Genomic DNA, 24,369 nt, shown 5'->3' on the forward strand with positions numbered 1-24,369 from the left:
TTTCCTGGAAACCTAAAACTAATCTGAGATGGTGTGGCCAAATAAGTGTATGGAGTATTGCTTAGTGTTCCGTTCAAGAGTTAGGGGTCAGGCAGCTCTCTTTGGCGCTGATCTGAGAGCAGGCAGTGCTGACATGGGTATAATCATTCTGATTTGATTCATCCATAACTTCCTCTCCTTCTGTTTAAATGGTTACAATTAACAACAGCCCCCACCCTCACCCTCAGCGCCTTAATAGTATGACTTTGGTAGAACAGACTCAACTAACCAGAAACAACGTTGCTTTGGCTTTGGCTGTTTGTATTCAATGACTGTTTAAGGGTTCTCCAATTGCTGAATTCTGGATCTCAAAGTTTCTCTTATCTGACTCCTGGGGTTGAAGTCACACCCACCCACCCACTGCCACTTAAAATATTGTTTTTGCCTTTTTGTGGGGTTGCACTTCACAGGCCTCTCTCAAGAACACTGCCTAGTGTCCTTTTCTCTCAGGAAAGGAAATGGCCTCTTGCGTGTGGAGCATTTTTACCTGTGCTGCTAAATTCAGGCAATGATTTCTTTATACAATGTTTCACCCAGATTAAAAGACCTTTGGGATTATTCAAGCTTTCATCTCCCAGGAGCCTGGTTTGGGGCATTTCCCCACAGTCAAAAAGGAACTGATTCCTAGCCCCTTCTCCTCTATAAACATCTCTGGGGACATGTTTCCAGGCAGCCTGTGGAAAGGCTTCTGGAGAGGTGGAAATGAATCAACTCATTCTGTCTCTCCAAGCAGTGGCTTATAAAACGTCCTCCCAAGATGTTTCCTCTTCCCCACTGGGCTTAGGGAGCTCTCTTGCTTCCTCCACTCTGTTCCAGTCAACAGCTCCCCTTTTTCATTCCGAGATCCCTGGAGGCAGGCAGATTCAAGGTTAGACTTTGTGTTAGACTTCACTGATGTTTCTCTGGAAAGAACCTGTGCCATGTAGCCCTCACTGAGAAATGAGACAAGTTCTGGGGCTTTCTGACACTTGGAGGCCTCACTCCAGACCAGCCAGAAACACAGAAGGGCTGATTGTTGAAGGGGCATGCGTAGAAGGTGACTTTTCTCTAGGGGCATAACTCGGAGAGGGAGTTGATGATTAGCTCATTATTCTTAGTTTCCCTTGCAAAGCTCCCTTTGCTCGTAGTCAGGTAACCTTTCAAGAAGGTGAAACTTAAAGAGAACTACCAAGAAGTGTTAGCTAATTTTTTTGCCTTTTTATGAAATGGCAGTTGAGTCAGATGAGAGAAGAATCAACTCAAATGGGTACATACTTTCTTTGAGTTAAAACCACATGGTTTCCCAGTCAGAAAGGCCTACCGACTTTCTTCCTAAGGTAACACATAATGGCACCTCCCTCTCAGAGTAGTATTACCCATCAAAAGTTGCAACTGAACCTCACAGAGCACCCAGAGAGTAAATCTGTGTCTGGAAGCGGAATAGCTGGAAGATTAGAAAGTCATGTTTGGCCATTCTGAGGGCTTTGGTATCAGGTTGGTTGTTAAATAAAATTACCAGGCCAAGACTTAGTTGGATCATGAAAGAGCTGTTGTAAAGACTTCCCAAGGAACTTTAACCCTCATAAAGAACTCCTTTATCTCCACCCTCTGCTCCCTGTATCCCTAGGTCCCCACTCTCATCAGCTTTCTCACAAACTTCAAATTCACTCACGGCTAAGCATATTCAGACCACGGCAAGTAATCTCCCATGAAACAACTAGTTCTAAGCAAGCAAGCCCTATGGCTGGTAGGCCCTGTGGGCCTTTTGGCATCAACATTGCTCCCTTTCTCCTCTGCTACATGTCACCCAACCTAAAGTTGCAATTTCCCTTTTTACACAGCATGCCTGAGTGGCACAAAAACTGAGGTCAGCACTGGCCAGGAGCCAGAGAGTACCTCAGCATTCATAATGCTGCAGTGAATGGAGACTATATCTAAAGTGGTCTTCAATCTGGTCATCAGCATCTCTGTACTGATGTCAGGACAGGAGCATCAGAGAGTAGCAGCCAGTGACCTAAGTTGTGTTTACCAGATGCCCAAAGCCACAAACTGTTCCATTCTCCTCCATTCATACTCTCTCTCCCCTAATGAAGCAGTGGGTCTCTTTCTAATAAGAACTAAGATGGCATTCATCCATGGCAAAGAGTGGCAGAGAAGAGGGGGCAAGAGAAGAGTGTGTGGGTGTTTATAATGCACCTAAGGAGATATTTTGATATTGGCGGGAAAAGGCGGTGACAATTCCATAGGTTAACTTTCCAGGAGGAACCTCAAATACACTGAACCCAGACTGGACCTGAAAATTGAGAGCTCATCTGGTCCTTAAAATTTCTGCTTGCAGATTCTTGTGTAATCAGATTGGAAGTGACTGATGTTGGTACAAGGCAGCAGGCTGGAGTTCTGATGGAGCCAGCAAGAGGTTGTTGGATTTGGATAAAACAAACAAACAAATGAACAAAGAATGTTTCTTGAGGCAATGCGTAGAAGAGGAGCCAGTGAAGCCAGAGTCCTTTGGGAGAAGCTGAGTTTTGCAGCAGCAAGGGAGCAAGATGGCTTTGCTCAGGGTCGGCTGAGACGCTTGGCGACATCCGCGTAGGCCAACTCAATCTCGTGGTCCGCGGCACAGGTGTTGGTGAACTCATCTCGGGCATAGGCATTCTTGAGATACCGCCACAGGCCTGTCATCTCAGCTGGGAAGTCATAGTTGCGGTATTTCTTGGCCACAATCTACAACAGAGATGACAGGACAGAGATGGCATGAAGGCATGAAACCAACGATTGAGAAGTCGTTAGTGGCATGACTGCTGTGTGTGCTCTCAGCAGAAGAACCCGCCCAGCACTACCACAGACTAGCATGAGAATGCCTGCTGTGCATGGAGGCAGGTATGCCTCCTTTTTACTTTGTATTTTCCAGTAAATGGAATTGACCCTCTGATCCCTAATTCAGCTCTAGGGACTTTTATTCCCCTTTAGGTACATTTGTGGATACTCATGTATGTTTGCTACATGTATAGGATCAAGGACTACATATAGCAAAAGATAGCACACAGCATAAATGCCCAAGCATACATGAACAAATAAATTCATCATGACAAACAAATATGATGACATTTTTGCAGGAAAATTCAAGATGGTTCAGTTGAATGTGAAGCAGAACATGTTTGGAGATAATGTATATTGAATATCAGAGTTATATACACCCGTATATTAGCATTTATTATGCCTGCTTGATAGAACTATAGATGGTGCTTTTCCCCCCCTTGCCCTTTTTGTTTTACAAAAGTGTCTTTATTTGTGGAAAAAAAAGAAGAAAACACATAAACAATGAGTTAGAGGTAGGTACTTGAAGGCAGGCTTAGAATAAGCTGAGAAGGGAGTGAAGAGTGATTGTGAGTCTCTCCCTGGTCTGCCGCCCTTGCTAGTCTACCATTTGGGGCTTATGTACTTGGTAAGTGATGCTAGTGTTGAGAGAAACAGTTGTGGTTAAATAGTGATGAAAAGTATCAGCTGGACTCCAACAGACAGGATTTGCACCACTTAAGAAATATGTGAGCTTGAATATTTCCTTCACTTCTCCAACCTACTATCTCCAGAATAAAGGTACTAATTAGAACTAGCCTGGATTAGCAATAAGTTGGTTTCTATTTCTTGGAGGGATGTCTGGTACAGTCTACATCTTCAATAATCTTCCAATTCAATATGATTCAAATTCACTGAGGGGGCTGGAGAGATAGCACAGCGGGTAGGGCGTTTGCCTTGCACGCGCCCGACCCGGGTTCAAATCCCAGCATCCCATATGGTCCCCTGAGCACGGCCAGGGGTAATTCCTGAGTGCAGAGCCAGGAGTAACCCCTGTGCATCGCTGGGTGTGACCCAAAAAGCAAAAAAAAAAAAAAACAAATTCACTGAGACCTAATCTTTCCCACTAGCATTAATTCCTTTCGAGGTTAGGGCAGGGTGGTCTCCTTTATAATGTCTTCCTCACTGGGGCAGCTTCATGGTCACATGATCTAGGCAGTCATATAGGGCTTTGCATTCAGAAAGGTACTACTCTGGGGTTAATGCTCTGCTGGCAACATATGGAAGTTCTGAGTTTTTTTTTTCCTAAAATAAAATGGGTTTATTTGGGAAGTAATGAGAGGGAAGAAAAGAGATAAGTGTTCAAGAGAGAACACAGGATTCGCCTGAGTGGAAAAGTAAAAAAAAAAAAAAAGAAAAAGAAAAAAGCAAATACGTTTCCCAAGCAAAGATGCCCACGTGTAATTTCCCCAGAATAGGTCAATGCACTCAAAAATAAGGAGTGCACATCTCAAGCGGAGAGGTGGGCAATGTGTGAATCTTAACTTTCACTGCTTACGGGGACCTGTGCCTTAGCTAGTCCCGCCTCTTGCACTCGCTCCTAGGATGGGGACAGACAAGAGCAGCCTCTCTCCTCACACACAGACTCCCAACTCCTCCCCCTCACTTTCTTCTTAGCAAGCACATCAGACCACAGTCCCTGAGATCCTCCCACTCAGAGACTTTCCCCCTTCTCTCCTACCCACAAGTGACTCCACTTTGGGTTTCTGTCAGTGATGTGTGGGGTTCCCCAAGGCTGTGCTGGGTGAACAATGACCCACTGTTTGAAAAGCTCAGTCTCTCGGATTCCCAGGGAGGATGTGTTTTCCCCTCCACTCTCCTCTGTCCATGACCACACTAAGCTGCCTTCTAGTGTGAATCATAGTTATGCTTTGAGTGTCTTGTCTCTCCTCCTTGGCTGGTGAGAGTTTAAGGACCGAAACCACAGCTGCTTCATTTCATTACCCTCAACAATCTCAGCCACACTGTTGGTAAGAGGAATGACAAGATCAAACATCTATTTGCTATGTGCTCTGCGCTTGGTATGGCGAGTGACTTAAATCTCTAAATGACTGCATTGGAGCATTATAGTCTCAGGGAAGATACTATATTCTCATTTTATACATGAGAAAATAATGAAGAGATTAAGTTGGCTATTCAAGGAGGATTTTTACCATCTCAATTACATTAGCACCAGACAAGGTGAATTTAATACCAAAGGCAATGAAATCACTTAATTTTATATGTTGCAGTTTTTTAGTAATAAACCAGTAAAATGGCTGCACTGGAAATGAATTTAACCAGACAATTCCTAATGGGTAATTGCTAATACTTGCTATAGTGCCTGAATATGAATTCACAGTTCTTTTCACTTTGCCCCTCAGTCCTGTGTAAATGATAAAAGAGCCCCACATCCATAATCCCACATGCACCAGAAATTTAACTCCTGTTGCTGATCTCCAGACTAAACCTTGTCTTTTGCTAACCTTGTCAGGTCCCATAGAACTCTTGTTCTATAAGACCTGGGGTTGAAACAAACATAGGCACGTCTGTCATCTACCCTGTCTGACTCTGCCAAGAGAGTGCTAGAGAGCCTTGCAGGAGCAGAGAAAACCGTTCCTTCCAATGTGCTTCCTGTTCCTCTCCGAGGTGCACTCACAGCCAGGGCAACTCCTGGGTCTCGCCCGCTGTGTGCCCACCCTCTCCGGTTGGTGTCAAACATCTTTGCCCCGCTGCCCTCTGGAAGCTATGCTTCTTGCAAATGGAACCTGGTGACAAAGTTTTTCCTAGGTCTAGCAATTATTTATGATAAATTACCCCTACAATATGAGCTGGTTAGGTGTGGTTGCCAAAGACGCCACCCAGAGTGTTCTACTCAGCTCCCGTGTGTCTAAGAACCACAGGATATGGGGACTGGAAAGCTAGTACAGGGATAGGGCATTTGTCTTGCACAGGACTGACCCCAATTCTATCTTTGGTGTCGCACTTGGTCCCCACCCTGCCACCAGCACTGCCAGAAGTAATTCCTGCGTGCAGAGTCAGGGGTAACCCCTGATCCTGGTGTGGCATTAAAAAAAAGAAACAGGAAAACAAACACTTTATATGGAGCCCAAGTCCCTCCTCAGACACTTGCCATGCCTGCAGGCAGGACCAGCACTTCCCTTCCTTTTTTGCATGTCTCATATGCCTCCCTCAATTCACTGTAGCACTGTCACTGTCACTGTCGTCAAGTTGTTCATCGATTTGCTCGAGCAGGCACCAGTAACATCTCCATTGTGAGATTTGTTGTTACTGTTTTTGGCATATCGAATATGCCACAGGTAGCTTGCCAGGCTCTGCTGTGCAGGCTAATACTCTCAGTAGCTTGCATGGCTCTCCGAGAGGGACAGAGAAATTGAACCGGGGTCAACCGCGTGCAAGGCAAATGCCCTACCCGCTGTGCTCTCGCTCCAGCCCATCCAAAAGTCCCTTGGTTTTGCATAAGAACCCCTGGGAAAAGACCATATTTCCTAAGGTGCACATGCATACCACTGAGGGAAGAAACTGGAATTTTTTAGGCAGGGTGATAGATATTCACCTTAAAGTCAAAATATTGATTTAAAAAAATGCTTTACACAGTTACAAAGTGATCAACAGAGAAGCACCCAATCTCACCCTGATGAAATTTGTTTATTTGTTTATTAAAATTTTTTTTCTTTTGGGGGTCACACCTGGCAGTGCTTAGGGGTTACTTCTGGCTTTTCACTCAAGAATTGCTTCTAGTGGTGCCCAGGGGACCAGATGGAATTGAACCTGGTTTGGCTACATACAAAGCAAATGCCTTACCTGCTATACTATAGCTCTAGCTCCTGAAAATTATTTTTAAGGTTTTTATTTTTTAAAGGTTATCATATGAGCTTTAAGTAGCAGAAAACCAGAGATGTGTTTTAGCAGTAGAACATGTGCCTTAAAATGTCTGAGTACCTGGCACCACAAAAGCAAAACCAACACAATAACAAAAAATAGAAACTCTTTTCTAGAGTCACAAACCTAACTTAGGGCACATAATTTCTCATCCTTTACTTTCTCTCTTTGTCTCTCTCTCACTCCACTCATATTTCCTAAGCAATACTATTTTGCTTCAAGAAAAACTTTAATAAAATAGCAGAAATACAATTTATGAATATGTTATGTTGAGATCTCCCTTCCTGTTTGCTTCTTTGTGATCTGAATAGGTTACAGGTCCCCAGGCAGTTGCTACATAGTCCTCTGATGGTCTTTCCTAGCTATATCTTTACACAATTGTGGATCTAGTTGCTTGCTCCCAAGTTGGCCTCATGGGACCTGAGAGATCATATATCAGGCAAGGTGCTTGCCTTGCACATGGCTGACCTGGCAGCCCATATGGTCCCCAGAGCACGGCCAAAGTGATCCCTGAGTGAAAAGCCATAATAACCCTGAGCATCACTGGTGTGGCCCCCAAAACAAAACAAACAAACAAGAGCTGGTCTCTCAAATAAGGGGATGAGCACTAGAAGGGACTCAGCCAGTGAAAGTTCAAAGAGGGTCTCTGTGAGCCCCTGGGCCAGAAGCCACTCAGCTTCCTCAGACAAAGATGAACTTGAAAGTGAACCCTGCAGGAGTGAGAGAGATCATGAAGGAGAGGCTGCACAGGAACGTCCATGCTCATGTTCTGCATTTGCTTTTTTCATATGAAAACAGTTAGCAACCATAGCTCACATTAACTTTTGGCACCAGAAGACAAACTGGAGGGCTGAATTGGCTCCCCATTCACTCTTTCTGCACTTCAGAGGTTTGCCAGGCCTCTGGGATCTGATAAGCCAGATCAGCAGAAATCCAAGGAGACAGGGGGTGAGGCCCAAGTTGATCCCCTTTGCAGCCCATATGCTCTTTGACCTCCAGCTTCTCCAGGTCAGCAACTCATTGAACTTTCTCTAGGGACAGAGTGGTCTATACACCCAGTCCTTCTGGACAGAAAGAAGACATAGAAATCATTTGTAGGACAAGGTGCAAGACCTAAGTGGTGTGTGTTTATCTCATTCAATGAGAGATCCTTGACTAACTGACTTGCCAGCACATGTTTGAGTACAAGAGAAGGAGAAGGAAAGGAGGTGAGAAGGAGCAGAATACATGACTCTTCTTTCTTAGGGGAAGGGATTTGGATCACACCCAGTGGCTCTCAGGATTTACTCTTGACTTTGTGCTCAGGGGATTATATACAGTGCTGGGAATAGAACTCAGATCAGCAGCAGGGAAGATAAACAGCTTAACCCCCTATACTATCTCTTAAGCTCTACATATTCTTCCACAAGACATCAGAAAAATGAACTACAAAGATGGGATGATCTGCTCAGCTCACACTTCTAATTGGTGGACAGCACAGAATGTGAACCACGTAGGATCTCTCCATCATATCACTCTGTCTAGACCAGAATTATTTGGTCTCTTATGGTACCATCTGGCTCAAGAAAAAAAAAAACAGAAGATGTTGGTGATGGTGTTGAAGTAGAGGTATTAAAATGATTACTTAAAAAAAATTGTTTGACTGGACCTCAGAGTGACCATTTCCTTGGTTCTGATCTCAGAGTATCTTTAAATCCATAGGTCAGTTTGCTTAGTCCTGTAGTCCTAACAAACAGTCTCCACCATGGTGGCACCAGTGTCCCCTTCATGTACTCTCAGCTAAACTAGTGTATGCTCTGATTGAGGGAAGCCTGCATTTCCAGTCTTCCACTGTAACAAACAGGCAACTTTTGGTTATAACCAGACAAATGATTAAATAAGGCAGAATCATATAACAAATAATCCAATTGAATCTTCTTGGAGAAGAACTGGGTATCACAAAACTATAAATGATACAATTAAATGACCAATCAATGAGTAATTATAAAGGGCCTACCACATGTGCCCACCACATACTTGCCCTACCCTCACAGAGCTTGTGTGGATAAAACCATGAGATGTGAGTACAGGTCAGAGTATTGTTAGAAGAAAATATGCCATATTCTTCCCTAGGCTGGTGAGGGTCAGGAAAGGATATGAGAGTGTGGGTTTCGAGAATGTTGGATGAGTCAACTGTTGTCCTCAAAACAGATGAAAGAACGTGCCCTTCTCTATGTTTCTCCAGAGACCAAGGAGCAGCAGGGAGACATGTTTGAGCTTAGGATGAAGAGGTATATTTCACTACTGAGAGTCATTCAAAGTGGTAGGATGACCAAAGGACTCCTCATCATCAGAAATGTCACTCACAGCTGCAGAGAAGCCTGGTACATTCACAACAGGAAGTGGGCTGGTTTGTGCTGAGAGATTGTATGAGATGACCATGGGATTCCCCTCTTTCCAACTCTCAAATCCCAAGAACCATCTAGAAAAGGATCATGCTGCAGATGGAAGATGCTCTAACAAGTGCAGGGAGAACAGGATATCATTTCAGATGACATTTCAAATGCCTCTGTCTGTTTTACTAGGACATGGGGGAGATGATGGGTGTCTGCTGTGGGGAGTTGTTATAAGGATTAGAAGGTGGGTCTGTGCACAGAAAGAAGTTGCATGTAGAAGAGGGAGGTATTTAATAGATATGTGAGGGAGTGTCCAGTAAACACCTTTGAGAAAGAGGCAATAAAAAGCAGTGATATGATTGCATTTAACTCTATATGTTCCACTAATAGCACTTATAACTCTATATGGTCTACCACATATTCCATATACCTATGCTATAGTACCATATTTACTCTACCAACAACTTAAATTTCATAAATATATATTTATTTTATAGGTGAAACTGACTGATGCTCAGAGAAGCCATGCAGTCAGCACGCATGGCTGATTTTAGATTCTTTTTCATGTGATTGTGATTTCAGAGTCCTGAAATGTGACCAGCAGGTGACACTGTTCTGATTCCTTGTTTCCCTGAGCCTAAGATGGGGATGGAGCTGAAGAGCACGGTGGGTAAAAACTTCTCCACCATTCTTACCTTGACCACATGGAGTTTGGGCAACAGATTACAGTCAGCCAGGGTCAACTCATCTCCATCCAGAAACTTGCGTCGGGATGGCTTGCTGTCATCATCACAAATGCTGGCATCAATCTCCTCTGGCAGAGGGGTATTCAGGTAGTCATTTAGTTTCTGCAGCACCTTGGTCAGGCTTTTCTCAAGGGCTAGGAGGGAACAAGCAAATATGTCCTTAGTCAACCTTCTTGCAACTGAATATTGCCACTGGAGCTTCAAAAAATAGTTTGTCACTCTGGCCACACTTCCAGCTCCCCTCACGTTACAGAAAACCAGGTCCAGGGATGCAAAACAGTGCAGAAGGAGTGTATTCAGTGGCCTGAAAAAGCAAACCTCAACTGAACAACACTCATTAATCCTGTTTTTGGAAAAAGCTAGAAGTATAGCCATGTAGATATATAGCAAAATCATATCACTGACCCGCAGGAAGTGCAATCATAATATATCTTCATTTTGTTACCTTGCTTTATCGATAGCTTTCCAATATTCCTCAATCAATCTATATCATAATTTTGTGCAAAAAAATTAGTAGTATCTGGAAGAGTTTAAAGGTGCCAGGTGAGGGACCTTTCCTCTAGTACAGCAAGAAGGGTACCTGCCTTGCATGCAGCTGAATCCCCACATCCCCTTTCCTGCCAGGAGTGATTTCTGAAAAAAGAACCAGGAATAAGCCCTGAGCACTACTGGGTGTGGCTCCCTCACAAATGAATAAATAAATAAATAGATAGATAAATGAATAAATGAATACATAAATAAATAAATAAATAAATAAATAAATAAATAAATAAATAAAGGTCCCAGGAAAGAGATAGGCACCATGGTTTGTAGTGGTAGTAACTACAGTTTGCCCAAAATAAAAAGGAAAGGAGACCAGCCTCTAGTAGCACATGACATTGGGAAGGGATCGTGGGTGCTGCCCCATGAGAGCCAATGGGGATAAGGGAGGAATATCTGAATTGAGATGGTTGCCATAGTACAGTGGTAGGATGTTTGCCTTGCACGAGGCCAACCTGGGTTCGATTCCTCCGCCCCTCTTGGAAAAGCCGGCAAGCTACTGAGAGTATCTCACCCACACGGCAGAGCCTGGCAAGCTACCCATGCTGTATTCAACATGCCCAAAACAGTAACAAACAAGTCTCACAATGGAGATGTTGCTGGTGCCCACTCGAGCAAATTGATGAGCAACGGGATGACAGTGACAGTGACAGTGATAGATGGTTGCTCTAAAACTCAAGTGTTACCCAAAATGGAAGGATCAATGAACCTGCCATTGGGCTTGACAAGGAAGGTCCAACTACAGCTGCAGCCATGGCTGTCATGCACAGTCCCAGGAACATATACCAAAAGGATGAAAAGGTGTCAGGAAACATTTACATCTTGTCACCCCTCACCCTCACCATCACCTAAATGATTATCTAGCTATCAAATGATTTCAGTAGATACAAGATCCAGACAAAATACTTCAAAGTAAAAACTTCTAGAAGTCACAATCAGTGTATCCCTAGATTCTCACAGCCTACGCAGCTTAGAACACTGAGCCAGGAGCGTTCCCCTGGAATTGGGAGGACAGAATGGAGGCGGATAAGTTGGTCACTGTACCTGTGTCATCAGGGTCATCAACCCCTCCAGCTGCTTTCTCCAGACTGAGGCTTAGTGACACAGAGGATGGAGGCATCTATCCTAATGTTAATTTTAGCAGATAAAAGCCAGACACCTTATTTCAGAAAGAAAAGATCAGAAGACTATATACCCTGTTCAGATTTTCCCAAATGTGCCTCCTCTTAGCAGCTCCTCCTCACATAAATTTAGTTTGTCTCTTCAGAGAAGGCCTTTTTTTTTTTTTTTTTTTTTTTTTTTTTTTTTTTTTTTTTTTGGGTCACACCTGGCTATGCACAGGGGTCACTCCTGGCTCTGCACTCAGGAATTACCCCTGGCGGTGCTCAGGGGACCATATGGGATGCTGGGATTTGAACCCGGGTCGGCCGCGTGCAAGGCAAACGCCCTACCCGCTGTGCTATCTCTCCAGCCCCGTGAGAAGGCCTTTTGTTTGAGACAATGAAATGACTCCAGCCCACGATAAATCAATTGAACACTTTCTGGAATGTTTGAAAACAGGCTAGAGGATGAACAGTTTCTCAATACTTCCTTCTCCCTGGTGCAGCATTTGAACATGCCCTTCATCATCTGCTTTGTGTTTCCAGTTTGGGAGAACAGAATAAGCAGAGCTGGGAAAATGCTCGTATTCCCCTTAGCAATTGTCTAGACTGGGATGGGAGTGCAAGCTCAGTCAACAGCAATAGCAAAGGGTGGATACGCAACAATACCTATTATGCTCCCTCCAAGTCCCCACCAAACTGTCTGTTATTTATACTGGGTTTGTTTACTTCCTCAGATCCCTCCACCCCTCTCAGTTATGGAGGACAAAATCCTGATTATAGTGGAGAAAGAAAAAAAAATAGAATGGAGTACCCATTGGAGTATGGCCAACTCATATCTTCTGAGGGAAAGAGACAGATGATGGGAAATGACACTGAAGCAAATGGCACTAATTCTAAATGCCACTTAGAGAACCAAGGAGACCAATTTGGTTCTCTAGCCAAGTTGGTGTTCATGACATAAACAAGTTGGTACTCGTCTCTGAGAACTCTCATGTCACTTCCTAAGGTAACCTAGAACAGCAAGTGAAGCTTTTTGTGGGCAGGAACTTCTGAATGAAGTCTGGATCAACTTCAGCTATCTCCCCCACGATCCCTTGAGATGAAACAATAGAATTTGATGATGGGTCTGGTTGTCTCCGATGTTTCAGCTGTGACATACTGACGAAGTTCCAACCATAATTCGGGTGTTGGCATGTCCTGAAGACATCCTCTGTGTGTTGGTTTCATCACTTGTCTTTGCAATTAGCCATGGGAGGGTGTGGGTTAATGATGGTGGAGGGCAGAAGAGATGAGGTAGCAGGGAAGGGGTGATGCATCCCCTGACACTTCATGTTTACATTTTGGCCCTGTCAGGGTGAATTTACTGCCACACTGCTGAAGTTTAAGCTTCAAGGTCCCTTAATTCCCATTATTGGGCTTCTTCCAAGACCTTAAGCTGGATTTTTAAAATTGCTTTGTTTGTATTTATTATATTGGCTTCAGACCCAACAAATTCTGGAAACATCCCTGATTCTGGCCTTTAGTAGATATGAACTGGGGCAAGTTCCTTAACTTCCACACACTTTAATCTTCTCATGTCAATGATTGGACTGAAAATCCCTAACCCTTAGGAGGCCCTTATAAGAATAAACTTAAATGCTGCAGAAAAAACTGCATCCTCTGGTTTGCAGGGGTCGGGGGGTGGTACATTCCAAGTCAACAACTGGAGACAGTTTTCCCCACCACAGTCTTCCACACATGGCTGCTTCTCCTCTGACACCTCTGGTCAGTATACATTCCTCAAAAATCCAGGAGCGATAGTACAAAGGATCACACACATACGTTGTATGCCATTGACTCCAGTTTAATCTACAGCACCACACGGTCCCAACAACCACAAGGTGTAGTTCTGGAAGACCCCCCTGGATTGCTGAAGTGATCCCCAGCATTGTGGAGCCCCAACTGCCCTGTATCTTCGGACTCCTTCATGGGAGCCTTCATTTAACAGCAGATCCAGTTGGCTAAGAATGGCTTGGAGGGACCCCCAGACCTTCTGAGCACTACTTGAAAAAAACCCTCAAAAATTCAGGGTTCAGGGGCCGGAGCGATAGCACAGCGGGTAGGGCGTTTGCCTTGCACTCGGCCGACCCGGGTTCGATCCCCGGCATCCCATATGGTCCCCCAAGCACTGCCAGGAGTGATTCCTGAGTGCAAAGCCAGGAGTAACCCCTGAGCATCGCTGGGTGTGACCCAAAAAGCAAAAAAAAAAAAAATTCAGGGTTCAGCAGGGAATGGGAAACCCTGAAAGACTCCATGTCTGAGATGAGTCTCCAGAGGAATAAATTAATTGTTTAATGATTTAATGCACAGCCACATTACATTAAATCAGGACTGCCATAGCCCAGTCCTCTGCACTCCCTCCAGATCTTTCTAAGGGGCCAACAGCATTGAGAAACCTGGACAGAGGATAAAACATGCAGCACACGTTGAAGTGGATATTCCATACCACTGCCCATTCTCCAAAAACTAATGCCAGCACCAATACAGTCTCTGCCAGTCTTTCCCCTCCTTCTTGCCAACTCATTCCTCAGGCCCGGCCTCAATCTGGTCTCCATAGAACTGAATAATCTCTTGTGGTTGATAGTACCTGGATCCTAAAACTCTAGGCATTGAACTTTCCGCTCTGGTGCAAGTGTGGGGGAGGGGGTGTGTGTGTAAGAAACCAAAGTGTCGAGAAGATGTACATTCCTTCACGGATTCCTTCTAAAAAGCAGCAGTAAAAGGGTAAGTCTTGGGTCTTAGAAAACAGGCCTGAGGTCAGGAGCCCCCCAAACACAGCCTTGCTAAGGACCCAGGTATATGACAGATATCTGTTTCTTTAATGCTTTCTCCTTTCCTTCAGTCCTTCCCATAAAGATTTATTCTGTACCACACACAAATGCAGTGGGTAAAATATGTGATGAGGAAACAAGGGGAATAGTTCATAAATATTCTCAGCCATATGCAAACAATCTCAAATTTATTTTTCTCCTCTTTTAGGAGGGAAAAAAAAATCCACCCATTTCGTGATCACTTCCAGATTCATTGAGGTTGATATTACATAAGACCGAATATTGTTTTCTCGTTGTAGAGAAATAATGACTTGGAAACAGCAATTTGAGCTAAGAAAATAATACCCTCTTACTAGGCCATGGGGGCTGAACGGGGTCTAGGGAGCCAAGGATTCAGTTCAGCCTGCAACAAGCCCTTGTGAGCCTGGCTCACCCTGGCATGCAGGCCCTCTCGGGGCACAGGGGACTCCTCAACAAAAAGCCAGCAGGCTCCTAGCAGGTCAAACTTCACCTGGAACAGGCCCATGTCAGATCTGGTCTCCGAAAGGACTGGGGAAACTCTATGAGCTCTTGTTGCCGTGCTCAGTTTGCCTCTTAGGACCTGTAGTTTTTCTCTGGCATGGGAACTTGCAGAAATAAGAATCAGGGGTACGCCTCCAGTCCTCTGTAACAGACTGGGGCAGGTGGGGGAGAGGGGTTTTGTTCACTTCTCCCCCAGGAAGGAGTCAGCACCTCAGCCTGGCTAAGATCTTTCTTTACATTTATCCTGCTCTAGGGCACCAGCAAGAAGTACATTGACTGGGTATCTCAAGGGAACTGGGGAAGTTTTTTCTCTGACTATTTAAATACACAACAAACCTATTGTGATGGAAAGGACTGTTTAGCTTCATTTAAGAGGTTTAGATTTAAGAAGTTCATTAAGAGGTTGCATCTAGGATTTAGCCTAGAGACACCTGCAAGCAAGCCAACTGTTCCCAGCACTCCTGGGATGGAGGTACAAATTACCTAGTTTAGTTTTGGTTTTTTTTGTTTTTTGGTTTTTTTTTAGCTGCTCTTGGTCTTCCTGACAAGCTCCCAAACCCTGGGAAGACAATAACTTTAATTTATTCCATTAGGGATTATAACCTAGTCTGATGCAATAATCTAATTGAGAATTCTCAATTTCTTTTTGCATAAAATTGCTCGGCTTCTCAGCACCTCCTTCTCTCTACTCTTCACTGAGTAACAATGGGATGGGGTGGCATCCCGCCCACATGGCAGAGCCTGGCAAGCTACCCATGGAGTATTCGATATGCTAAAAACAGTAACAGCAAGTCTCACACTGGAGATGCTACTGGTGCCCGCTCGAGCAAATTGATGAACAACAGGATGACAGTGCTACAGTGCTACAGGCCTCCTATATGAATTAGGGGGGGGGGGAATCAGTATTTTAATACAGGGGATTAGATTCCAAAATGTCAACTTTTTTCTCTCTGCCAGGCCATCTCTGTGAGCCAAGGTCTTGCTGCTCTTTGGGGGTCCAGGAGCCTGATGCTTTCTTTCTAAGAGGAAATATCTGCTTGATCTGACATGAATGTGGGCTCGCAGGACACCAGATCTCAGGCCTTAACTTCATAACAGCGACTTTTTCTGATAATTTGATAATACGTTTCTATTCTTCAATGAATGGCTTGAATTTTCTGGAAAACAAATTTTTTGGAAGGGAGGGTTGGGGTTGCACCCAGTCCTGCTAGTAGCTACTCCTGTCTCTGTGCTCAAAGTTTACTCCTAATGGTATTTAGAACCTAAGGGGAAAACCTAGGAATTTTTAAGACATTTCAGTTCATGACACTGGTAACACCAAGAAAGGGACAGAACCTTCTACTGGTAGCCTCACTAGAGACCTATCTATGTTCATCACCAGGTTTGGGGGACTCAATCATATCACTTTTCTCTCTTGCAAATCTCCTTAAAGAGAGAAAGAGCACTAGGCCAGTAAGAGTTGGGTCGCATGAGTATGTATGACCACACAGAGTTTACACTATGAAGTAAGTGGGCACTGGGAGCTGCACTGATCTACGGTGACCTTCTGGAGCACATAGCAGGTAAGGGTGATCCCTGCAGCCCTTCGAAATACTCTCTTCAATATTCACAGAGACTAAAGCTGCATGGAGCTGGACATGGCAGGATGGTGGTAGAAGGTGAATGAAGATTCCTCTCAGGCAGGCTTGGTGGACCCTCCTGTGCCAAGTCCGGGTTCCCTAGCTATATTAAGATGACATTGTAGTAAAAGGACAGAAAGAATTTGGGTGGCACATGTATGTGTGTCAGGGCATCCAGAATCTGATACCTGAGAGGATGTGTGATAAACACACACACAACAACAGAGTCCTACATCTGCTCTAGCATTCAAGAAATGTGGGTGTGAATTTTGCCACTGAACTGGTTGTTCACAGTTTCCCTGAAGACAAAGTTTGGCCCACCATGGGACCTAATGAGAGGTGCTATGATCATTCCTATGACTGTGAAATGTATATTTGTGAGAGGATGGAAGGGCTGGAAACTGAGTTGAAGATTAGAGAACAAGATATGATCTTAAGGGACGGGAGCTATAGTACAGAGGGTAGGGCATTTGCCTTGCATGCAGCCGACCCAAGTTCGATTCCCATATGATCCCCTGAGCACTGCCAGGAATAATTCCTGAGTGCAAAGCCAGGAGTAACCCCTGTGCATCGCCGGGCGTGACCCAAAAAGCAAAAAGAAAAAAGAAAAAATAGATATGATCTTACAACAGCATTTGGGTACCGCAGTGAAGCTGATCTGAACATCCAGAATTTTCTGGGGGCTGCAAGGAAAACCATACGAGGAGAATGCAGGAGGGCTCAGGGGAGGAAGCTCACTCTTTGATCCCCCAGCCCCTGACACATCCCAAGCCACCTGAAACCAGCTGTTTGGGTTTGCATTGTTCTCTCCAAGCTACCTGGGTATGTCAAAATTTTCTTGGTCTGTGACCTTGGAGAATTCATATTCAATTTTGGCATGAGATCAAGAGCAGCAGACTTGGCCTCACTGCCAGAGAGGCAGATGTTGTCAGATGGACTCTGACTGTGAAAAGCCCAGGGGTTCCCATGTGGGAAGCCCATCCCTGCCCTTGGTTTCTAGGCACTGTTCATAACAGGAATGGTACAAAAGACAAACAACTGGGTTATCCTGCTTCAACAGATACCCCACTGTTCCCTCATGTAGGGTCAGCTGATCTGGGCAAGAGTATCAGCCTCAAACCGATGGAGGATTAAATGTCACACTCCTGTGGTTCTTCTCAGAAAATGGTCAGGAAAGCCTGCTCTTGAAGGAAGATTCGGATCGGGGCATGTAAGTAGGACCTGATTTGGATCCTATGACTTCCTCTCTATTTCCCATAACCTATTAGCCTTCTATTACCAAGAGATTTAGTCATTTTGCATTGAGGAAGAGACAGATCCTATTTGTCATTTCTTCCCCAAGCCCTATCAGGGATAGTTCTGTCACTGTCACTGTCACTGTCATCCTGTTGTTCATCAATTTGCTTGATTGGGCACCAGTAACATCTCCATTGTGAGACTTGTTGTTACTATTTTTGGCATATCTAATACACCATGGGTAGCTTGCCAGGCTCTGGCATGCGGGCGAGATACTCTCAGTAACTTGCCGGGCTCTCCAAGAGGGATGGAGGAATCGAACCCAGGTAGGCTGCGTGCAAGGCAGACACCCTATCTGCTGTGCTATGGGGAAAAAAATATCATCTCCTGGAGAGATAGTATAAGGGCTATAAGGTGCTTCCCTTGCAGGCAACCAACCCTGGTTTGCTCCCCAGCACCACACATGGCCCACTTAAGCATTTCCAAGAGGGATTCTTGAGCACAGAGGCCGGAGTAAGCCAATAATGGGCATTATGTGTGGCCCCCAAGCCCAATACCCTCCACCACCACCACCACCACCAAAATCTTCATTATTTTCTTATGCAGCTCCACAAACTGGCCTTATATTTATTTGTCTTGTACTCAGAAGTACTGTTCCCAACAACAAATAACCACTTTGATCATCATTAATTTTTAATAAAAGTCAAGACTCGGGCAATGACCTGGCTACATTAAGAACACCCATATGGTAAAGAATTCTGCACAATTTCAGCAGATTTTCTGTAAGATTTTTGTTTGTAGGCGCGCAAGGAAGACACGAATAGTTATATAGACAATTTCAGATTCAGATAATATTGCAAGTCTCCACAAAGGTACTGCTCGTTTGAAAAGAAAGTATCGCTTTCTTGGTTTTCGAATTAATATTTTCTTTTTGTGTATATATCGTGCCATGTAAATGCCCCAAATACTTACTTATCAACAGGAAGGGTTCGGGGGGATAAAGGGAGGGAGAGACAGAGATATAGACTAGAGCTACTGACTCTGTGGGGCCAGCCCAGGAAGAAGCTGTAGAGAGCCACCAGCGAGGTTGCAAGCTAGCAGGCTGAGAGGTGGGGGACTATTTTCCATTAGGAGGCCAAGCCCGCGCCAGTGACGGGGCAGGGGTGCCCCCTTCTGGCCTTTTCTTGAGAACACGCGGCACCTGGCTCTGTGTGTTTTCTATTAGGCTTTCCAGAAACTCATAAATGGTTGTAAAACCCATTGTGCTAATAGAAAGAACGACATAAATGCTGACTGAAGCTATTAATGCTGGTGGTAGTTTATGTAGCAGACCGAGTCGGGCTTAAAACGGTGAGTTTTTTATGGCTACATTCTAACAGGTTATTTTTAAGCATCAGCCCATAGATTAGGTGTAGTGCTGATGTTCGAGCACATGGAACGAACTGGCCAAGGGTGACTCTCCCTTTCTCCCCCATTTGTTCCAGCCTTCAGAGCTAAGAGATTTTCTGTCTCGACACTTCCTTTCCACGCCAGACACTCAGACCCAAGTGATCTGACCACACTTTGTCTTGCTTGGCCACATCTTTTATTTAACAGCCATTAACAAATTTAAAATCTGCCACCCTACCACCACAATTCCAAACTTAAACAATTACTGGCTTGAGTCATTCTGGGATTATTCTAGAACTTCTTCTCCAGTTGCCCGTTTTTTTCACTGGCTAAACCCTCATCTCCTGAGCACTCGTGGTGAGCCAGGGTTGGTGCCCCCATATAGGGTGGGCTGCTGAGTCAGAACCCAAACCAAGAAGCTGGGATTCTTGAGTCTCTGGAGGTATGTAACACGCCCCCATCCTGCGTCAGCCTGGCCTGAGGACTCACGGATCACAGTCTCCTGAATGACCCAGGAAAGCTTCAGCACTGGCTGGGGAAGTAGCTCCAGTGACAGAGTGTGTGTCTACTGTGTGACAGGCCCCGAGTCTGATCCCTGGAACCTCATGGCCTCCTAAGCACTGCCAGATATTACCTCTATTAAAAATAATAAAATAAAATACAGGGGGTGAAGAGATAAGACAGTGAGGAAGGTCCTTAAGGTCCTTGCCTTGGACATGACCTCTGGGGTATGGTATCGATCCTCAGCACCACAGATGGTTCCCAAGCCCTGCCAGGAGTGAAACCAGAGCACGGAGCCAGGAGCAAGCCCTTGAGCCCTGTCAGGTGTGGCCCCTGAACCATACCTTTATTTAAAATTTAAATTAAGGGGCTGGAGCAATAGCACAGCGGGTAGGGCATTTGCCTTGCACGCGGTCAACCTGGGTTCGATCCCCAGCATCCCATATGGTCCCCCAAGTGTCTCATGAGTGCAGAGCCAGGAGTAACCCCTGAGCATCACTGGGTGTGACCCAGAAATAAAAATAAATAAATAAAAATCAACCCTAATACTCTAGAATGCCAAGTTTAAGTAAACCTTATTAAAAAAATTAACTACCTTTAAAAAATAAATCAACAAATAAAAATAAAATAAAATTTAAATTAAAATATTAAACTCACAGGCTTTCTTAGTCCTCCATGGATGTTCAGTCATAGGTTATACTAAGTCAACGATGCACCAGCCAGCTGTTTCCATTGAGAATCTGGCCAGACACAGAGAGCAATTTAAACTCTTGTGCCTCAGTTTACTCATCTGAAAAGTGTATGTCAGAGCCTAGCATACTGTAGTGGGTAGTCATGAGGCATGTCCGTCCATAGGGCTTCAGAGGAGCACTGCACGCAGTGAGCAGCTATTCTGTGCAAGTATGGGGTGCAGCCTATGTGCTTGGAGAGAAGCAAGGAAATATCCATCTGAGGAAGGCACTCTGGATGAATCACAAGACCCTTTCTAGACCTATTCTGTTGTGTCTTTTATTCTGTCTCTATCTCCCTCACCCTGTCCTACCACAATCAGCCTTCCTTGTAGACCCTGTGCACCAAGGCAACCCTAGAGACAAATTAAGAAGGGATTGGGGGTGGCTTTGTGTAATTTCCTTAATAAGCTACATCATTCCAGCCCCCACTGCTGGTAGTGGCTCTCTGAGCCTTCACTTGCCCCGACATGAATTATAGTTCATGGGGGAGATGTTTTCCATGGGATATTCCTGTTGTGGAGCTTTTGCTACGTCAGTTTTACCTTTCAGTAGAGCTGTAGCACTGTCATCCAGTTGTTCATTGATTTGCTCAAGCGGACACCAGTAACGTCTCCATTTTGAGACATGCTGTTACTGTTTTTGGTATATTGAATATGCCATGGGTAGCTTGTCAGGCTCTGCCATCCTGGCAGGATACTCTTGTAGCTTGCTGGGCTCTCTGAGAGGGAAAGAGAACTCAAACCCGGGTCGACCGTGTGCAAGGCAAACGCCCTACCCGCTGTGTAAGCATTAGCCTTTCAGTAAGCGTGCAGCAGATCAGGTACGTGACTTTCTACTTCTGTTCCCTAAGGAGAAGGACAAGTGCTGACTCAGTTCCACTGAACTCCACAGTAGAATAATGTGTCCTTGGCAGTACACCTATCTCAAGTATTTTTACTATTATTTTTAAGTGCCCATAAGTTGTATTCATTGAAAATGAATTGTGGGCAAGAATTCACCTGTCTTTTCTTAGCTACTTGTGGTAGCCCAACTTTTTTCTTTTTTTTTCAGAGATGCAATGTGCCAGGTCAACCTTTCAGGTGGAGGGGGCCAAATAATCAAGTCTGCCTTAAGAGAGATAGGTGGAAATTTACGGATAGGTTTCAGAAAATGAACAGACAGATAGCTGGCATGGCCTGGAACCCTGATCAATTGCCTGAAATGGAACATCTGTTTTGCGTCATGAGAATGAGAGTCTCATGGGAGATGAAAGGAAGAAAAGACCCATCAATGAACTGGCCCCAGAGACTCTTTAGGTAACTATAACCCACTTGGACTTTAGTCCCTATATTTCTCCTTGTGTGAGAAAAGCAAATTCTTATTAAGAATTAAACATTTTTTAAAGAGTATTTCATTAGAATAGGGCCCCAGAGGTAGTAAAATCCTACCTTGTTTTTTGCTAAGTAAAGGGATATAAATATTTGCTTTAGACTCTGTAATCAGACTTCTGTTATATGCAATCAAACACTACCTTTGCCAACTCACTCAGATATGGCCTCTTTGTCATTGTTACATTATTATTGTAGCACCTTACTTGGTGTCTGGTACTGAATGAATATTGTTTGAAAGGATGAACTGTTCAGTGGGGGTTGAAGAAAAGCCAAACCAAGGACCATAAAATGTGATTCTCTTGTCTCTTATCAACTAGCTCTGGATGCCATTATTTTTGCTTTCTCATCAAGAAACCTGATTTAACATCACAGAAATAGTCGAAGCATTACATATTCTCAGTTGAGAGTTAGATCTAGTCATGGACTCTAGCTAAACTTTCAGTGAAGATGAGGAAGTTGCAAAGATCATCAAGAGATTGAAAGTCCCGCCCACAAGGTGACACAGGCTGAAAGTGAAGGTTGGAACAGGAAGTAGTTTGGAGTAAATGTCGGGGTAAGGCTCTGACATCAGCTCTCAGGCACATGAGCAGACAGAGCAGATGCATCCTGAAGTGTTTGGGATCTGGTTTGTTCTTTTAGAAATAAGTGTTTATTGGGCACCTGCTCTGTGTCAGATGCTAAGCTGGGCTTCGGAAAGAATATTGGTGAATGAGACACACACATAGCACGTGTCTCCAGTCAACCAGGCATACAACTCCACTTTCCAATACACCTTCCTGCATCACCAGGAGACTTGGGGCCTCTGCCAGGACCTACCACACCAATATGTGTCCTTTAATGAGATCCCACCCACCCACACACACACAAGTATTCAAATGTGCATTCCAATACATTTCTTAATTTTTCATGTTAATCAACACAAGTCTGTTTAATGTCAGTACTTAGGATATCAGAGCACACATAACTTGTATGGCTGTGAATAAATAGCATGCACGTATCACACATATACACTTATATGTCATATATACTTATACATGTGTAAGAGATGTGTATGTGAGAGAAATGTGTGTGTGAGGGTAGAGGTGAGAGAGAGAGATACATGCACGAGAGCATATGGACATGTATCTGCACGTAAAGCTACCAGCCACCACAAAGACAAGACATTAGGGGCTGGAGCCCCTACAGTGGGTAGGTCGTTTGCCTTGCACGAGACTGACCTGGGTTCAATTCCCAGCATCCCATATGCCGCCCCCCCAGCATTGCCAGGAGTAATTCCTGAGTACATGAGCCAGGAGTAACCCCTGTGCATCACCGGGTCTGCCCCCAAAAAGCAAAAAATATAAAAAAGACAAGACATTAGTGGCACAGGGTGAGGTAGGTAGCTAGAGGTAAAAGAGCATTTAACTTGTGCTCAAATTAATCATTTATTGTTCCTTTATTCCCCAGCCCTTGATCTAAGTCCCAGCCAGGGCAGACCTCGTTCTGGTCAGACGGGCGGGAAATGCCATCACATGGAATGGTGTTGGTGGTCTCCGCTCGACCGGGGCGCCCACACCGCTGCTAACAGGACTCCTTCCACTAAGGAATGCGCCCACCCATGCAGGACCTTCCTTTCCCCCCCTACCCCCGTGTCTGCCCCTTTCACACCACCAACTGAATGCCTCAAGGATTCATTTCAGGAACTAAATTGGTTACATTATAAATTGCCAGCATCCGTCTCAATAATGAACCAAATCAAAGATCCTCTGGAAGAATCCTGTGGGCAACTTCTGGGAGGCACCAGAAGGGAACATTGGCCCCTTCCCCTCATCTCCTGCTCTTGGGGCAGGACCCTCCCTCCTGCATCCCTGTAGGCCCTGCCAGGTCTCTGAGGTGGCTCTCCCCTAAAGGGTTGTTTTTCTTTGAAGAAGAATGAGAATCAAAGGGAAAACTTGAACCCCACAAACAAACAAACAAAATACTCCCATGTGGCTATTTGCATAGAGAGGCTGCCAGGCCAGGAGGCCTGAAGGGTCCCTTTATGACCAGAGCTGGTTTACTTTCTTCAAAGGAACCAAGGGGCTCTGTTTTCTGAGGAAGTGACAAGACAGTCACCTCTTTATTCTCACCACAAGGGTGGTCCAGGACCACCTAAGGAGCTTCCCTTGTGATAACTGCCTGGTTCCTTCTTCAGGAGCCTGTCCTATACAGGAGGGGGGAGGGAGACACAGATATCCTCTCCCAAAGTGAGATGCCACACTCCACCCGCTGCCGCTGCCGGCTCCAGAGATGTCTGTGTGGGGGAGAGAGAGGGGGACATCACTGGCTTTCTTCCTGTTTATGGCACAGGACCTCATCTTTTACCTCAGTACTCAATCCAAGCTGCAGGAGAGGTGAGAAGACAGGCCTCTCCCTGAGCTGAGTTCTAGAGGAAGCTTTGCTATGGACCCCAAGCACTGCGTGAAAGGGCGGGGGGTGGGGGGAGTGGGAAAGCACAGGAGTGAGGAAGAGGGGAAGGAATCAGGCTCTTTGTGATGGACGCAACCTGGAATAACGTCACTGTTTCTTTTAGCCCCCACTGACCATACCTGGGGCACGCTCCACTTCACCTTCTGAGTGAAGTCCACACCTTCTGAGCCCCTCCAACCCCACAGCAGCGGGCTTGCTGGATTCTTAGGAGGAAGGTCGGGTA

At 45.0% G+C, this 24,369-nt stretch overlaps 1 protein-coding gene across 2 annotated transcripts in view; it reads right to left on the reverse strand.

Moving 5' to 3' along the window:
* Window positions 1-414: 414 nt before the first annotated feature.
* CLIC5 (chloride intracellular channel 5) overlaps window positions 415-24,369 on the reverse strand; it is a 167,623-nt gene continuing 143,668 nt past the window's right edge. For both annotated transcript variants that reach the window (XM_004605947.2, XM_055136185.1), the window contains exons 5-6: window positions 9,827-10,011; window positions 415-2,742 (exon numbers count right to left, since the gene is read on the reverse strand). In XM_004605947.2, coding sequence (XP_004606004.1) covers window positions 2,575-2,742; window positions 9,827-10,011 — 353 coding nt within the window. In that variant the 3' untranslated portion in view covers window positions 415-2,574. The remainder of the gene's footprint in view (window positions 2,743-9,826; window positions 10,012-24,369) is intronic.

The sequence above is a fragment of the Sorex araneus genome, chromosome 4, assembly GCF_027595985.1.
Source record: "Sorex araneus isolate mSorAra2 chromosome 4, mSorAra2.pri, whole genome shotgun sequence".
NCBI classification, from domain to species: Eukaryota; Metazoa; Chordata; class Mammalia; order Eulipotyphla; family Soricidae; genus Sorex; species Sorex araneus.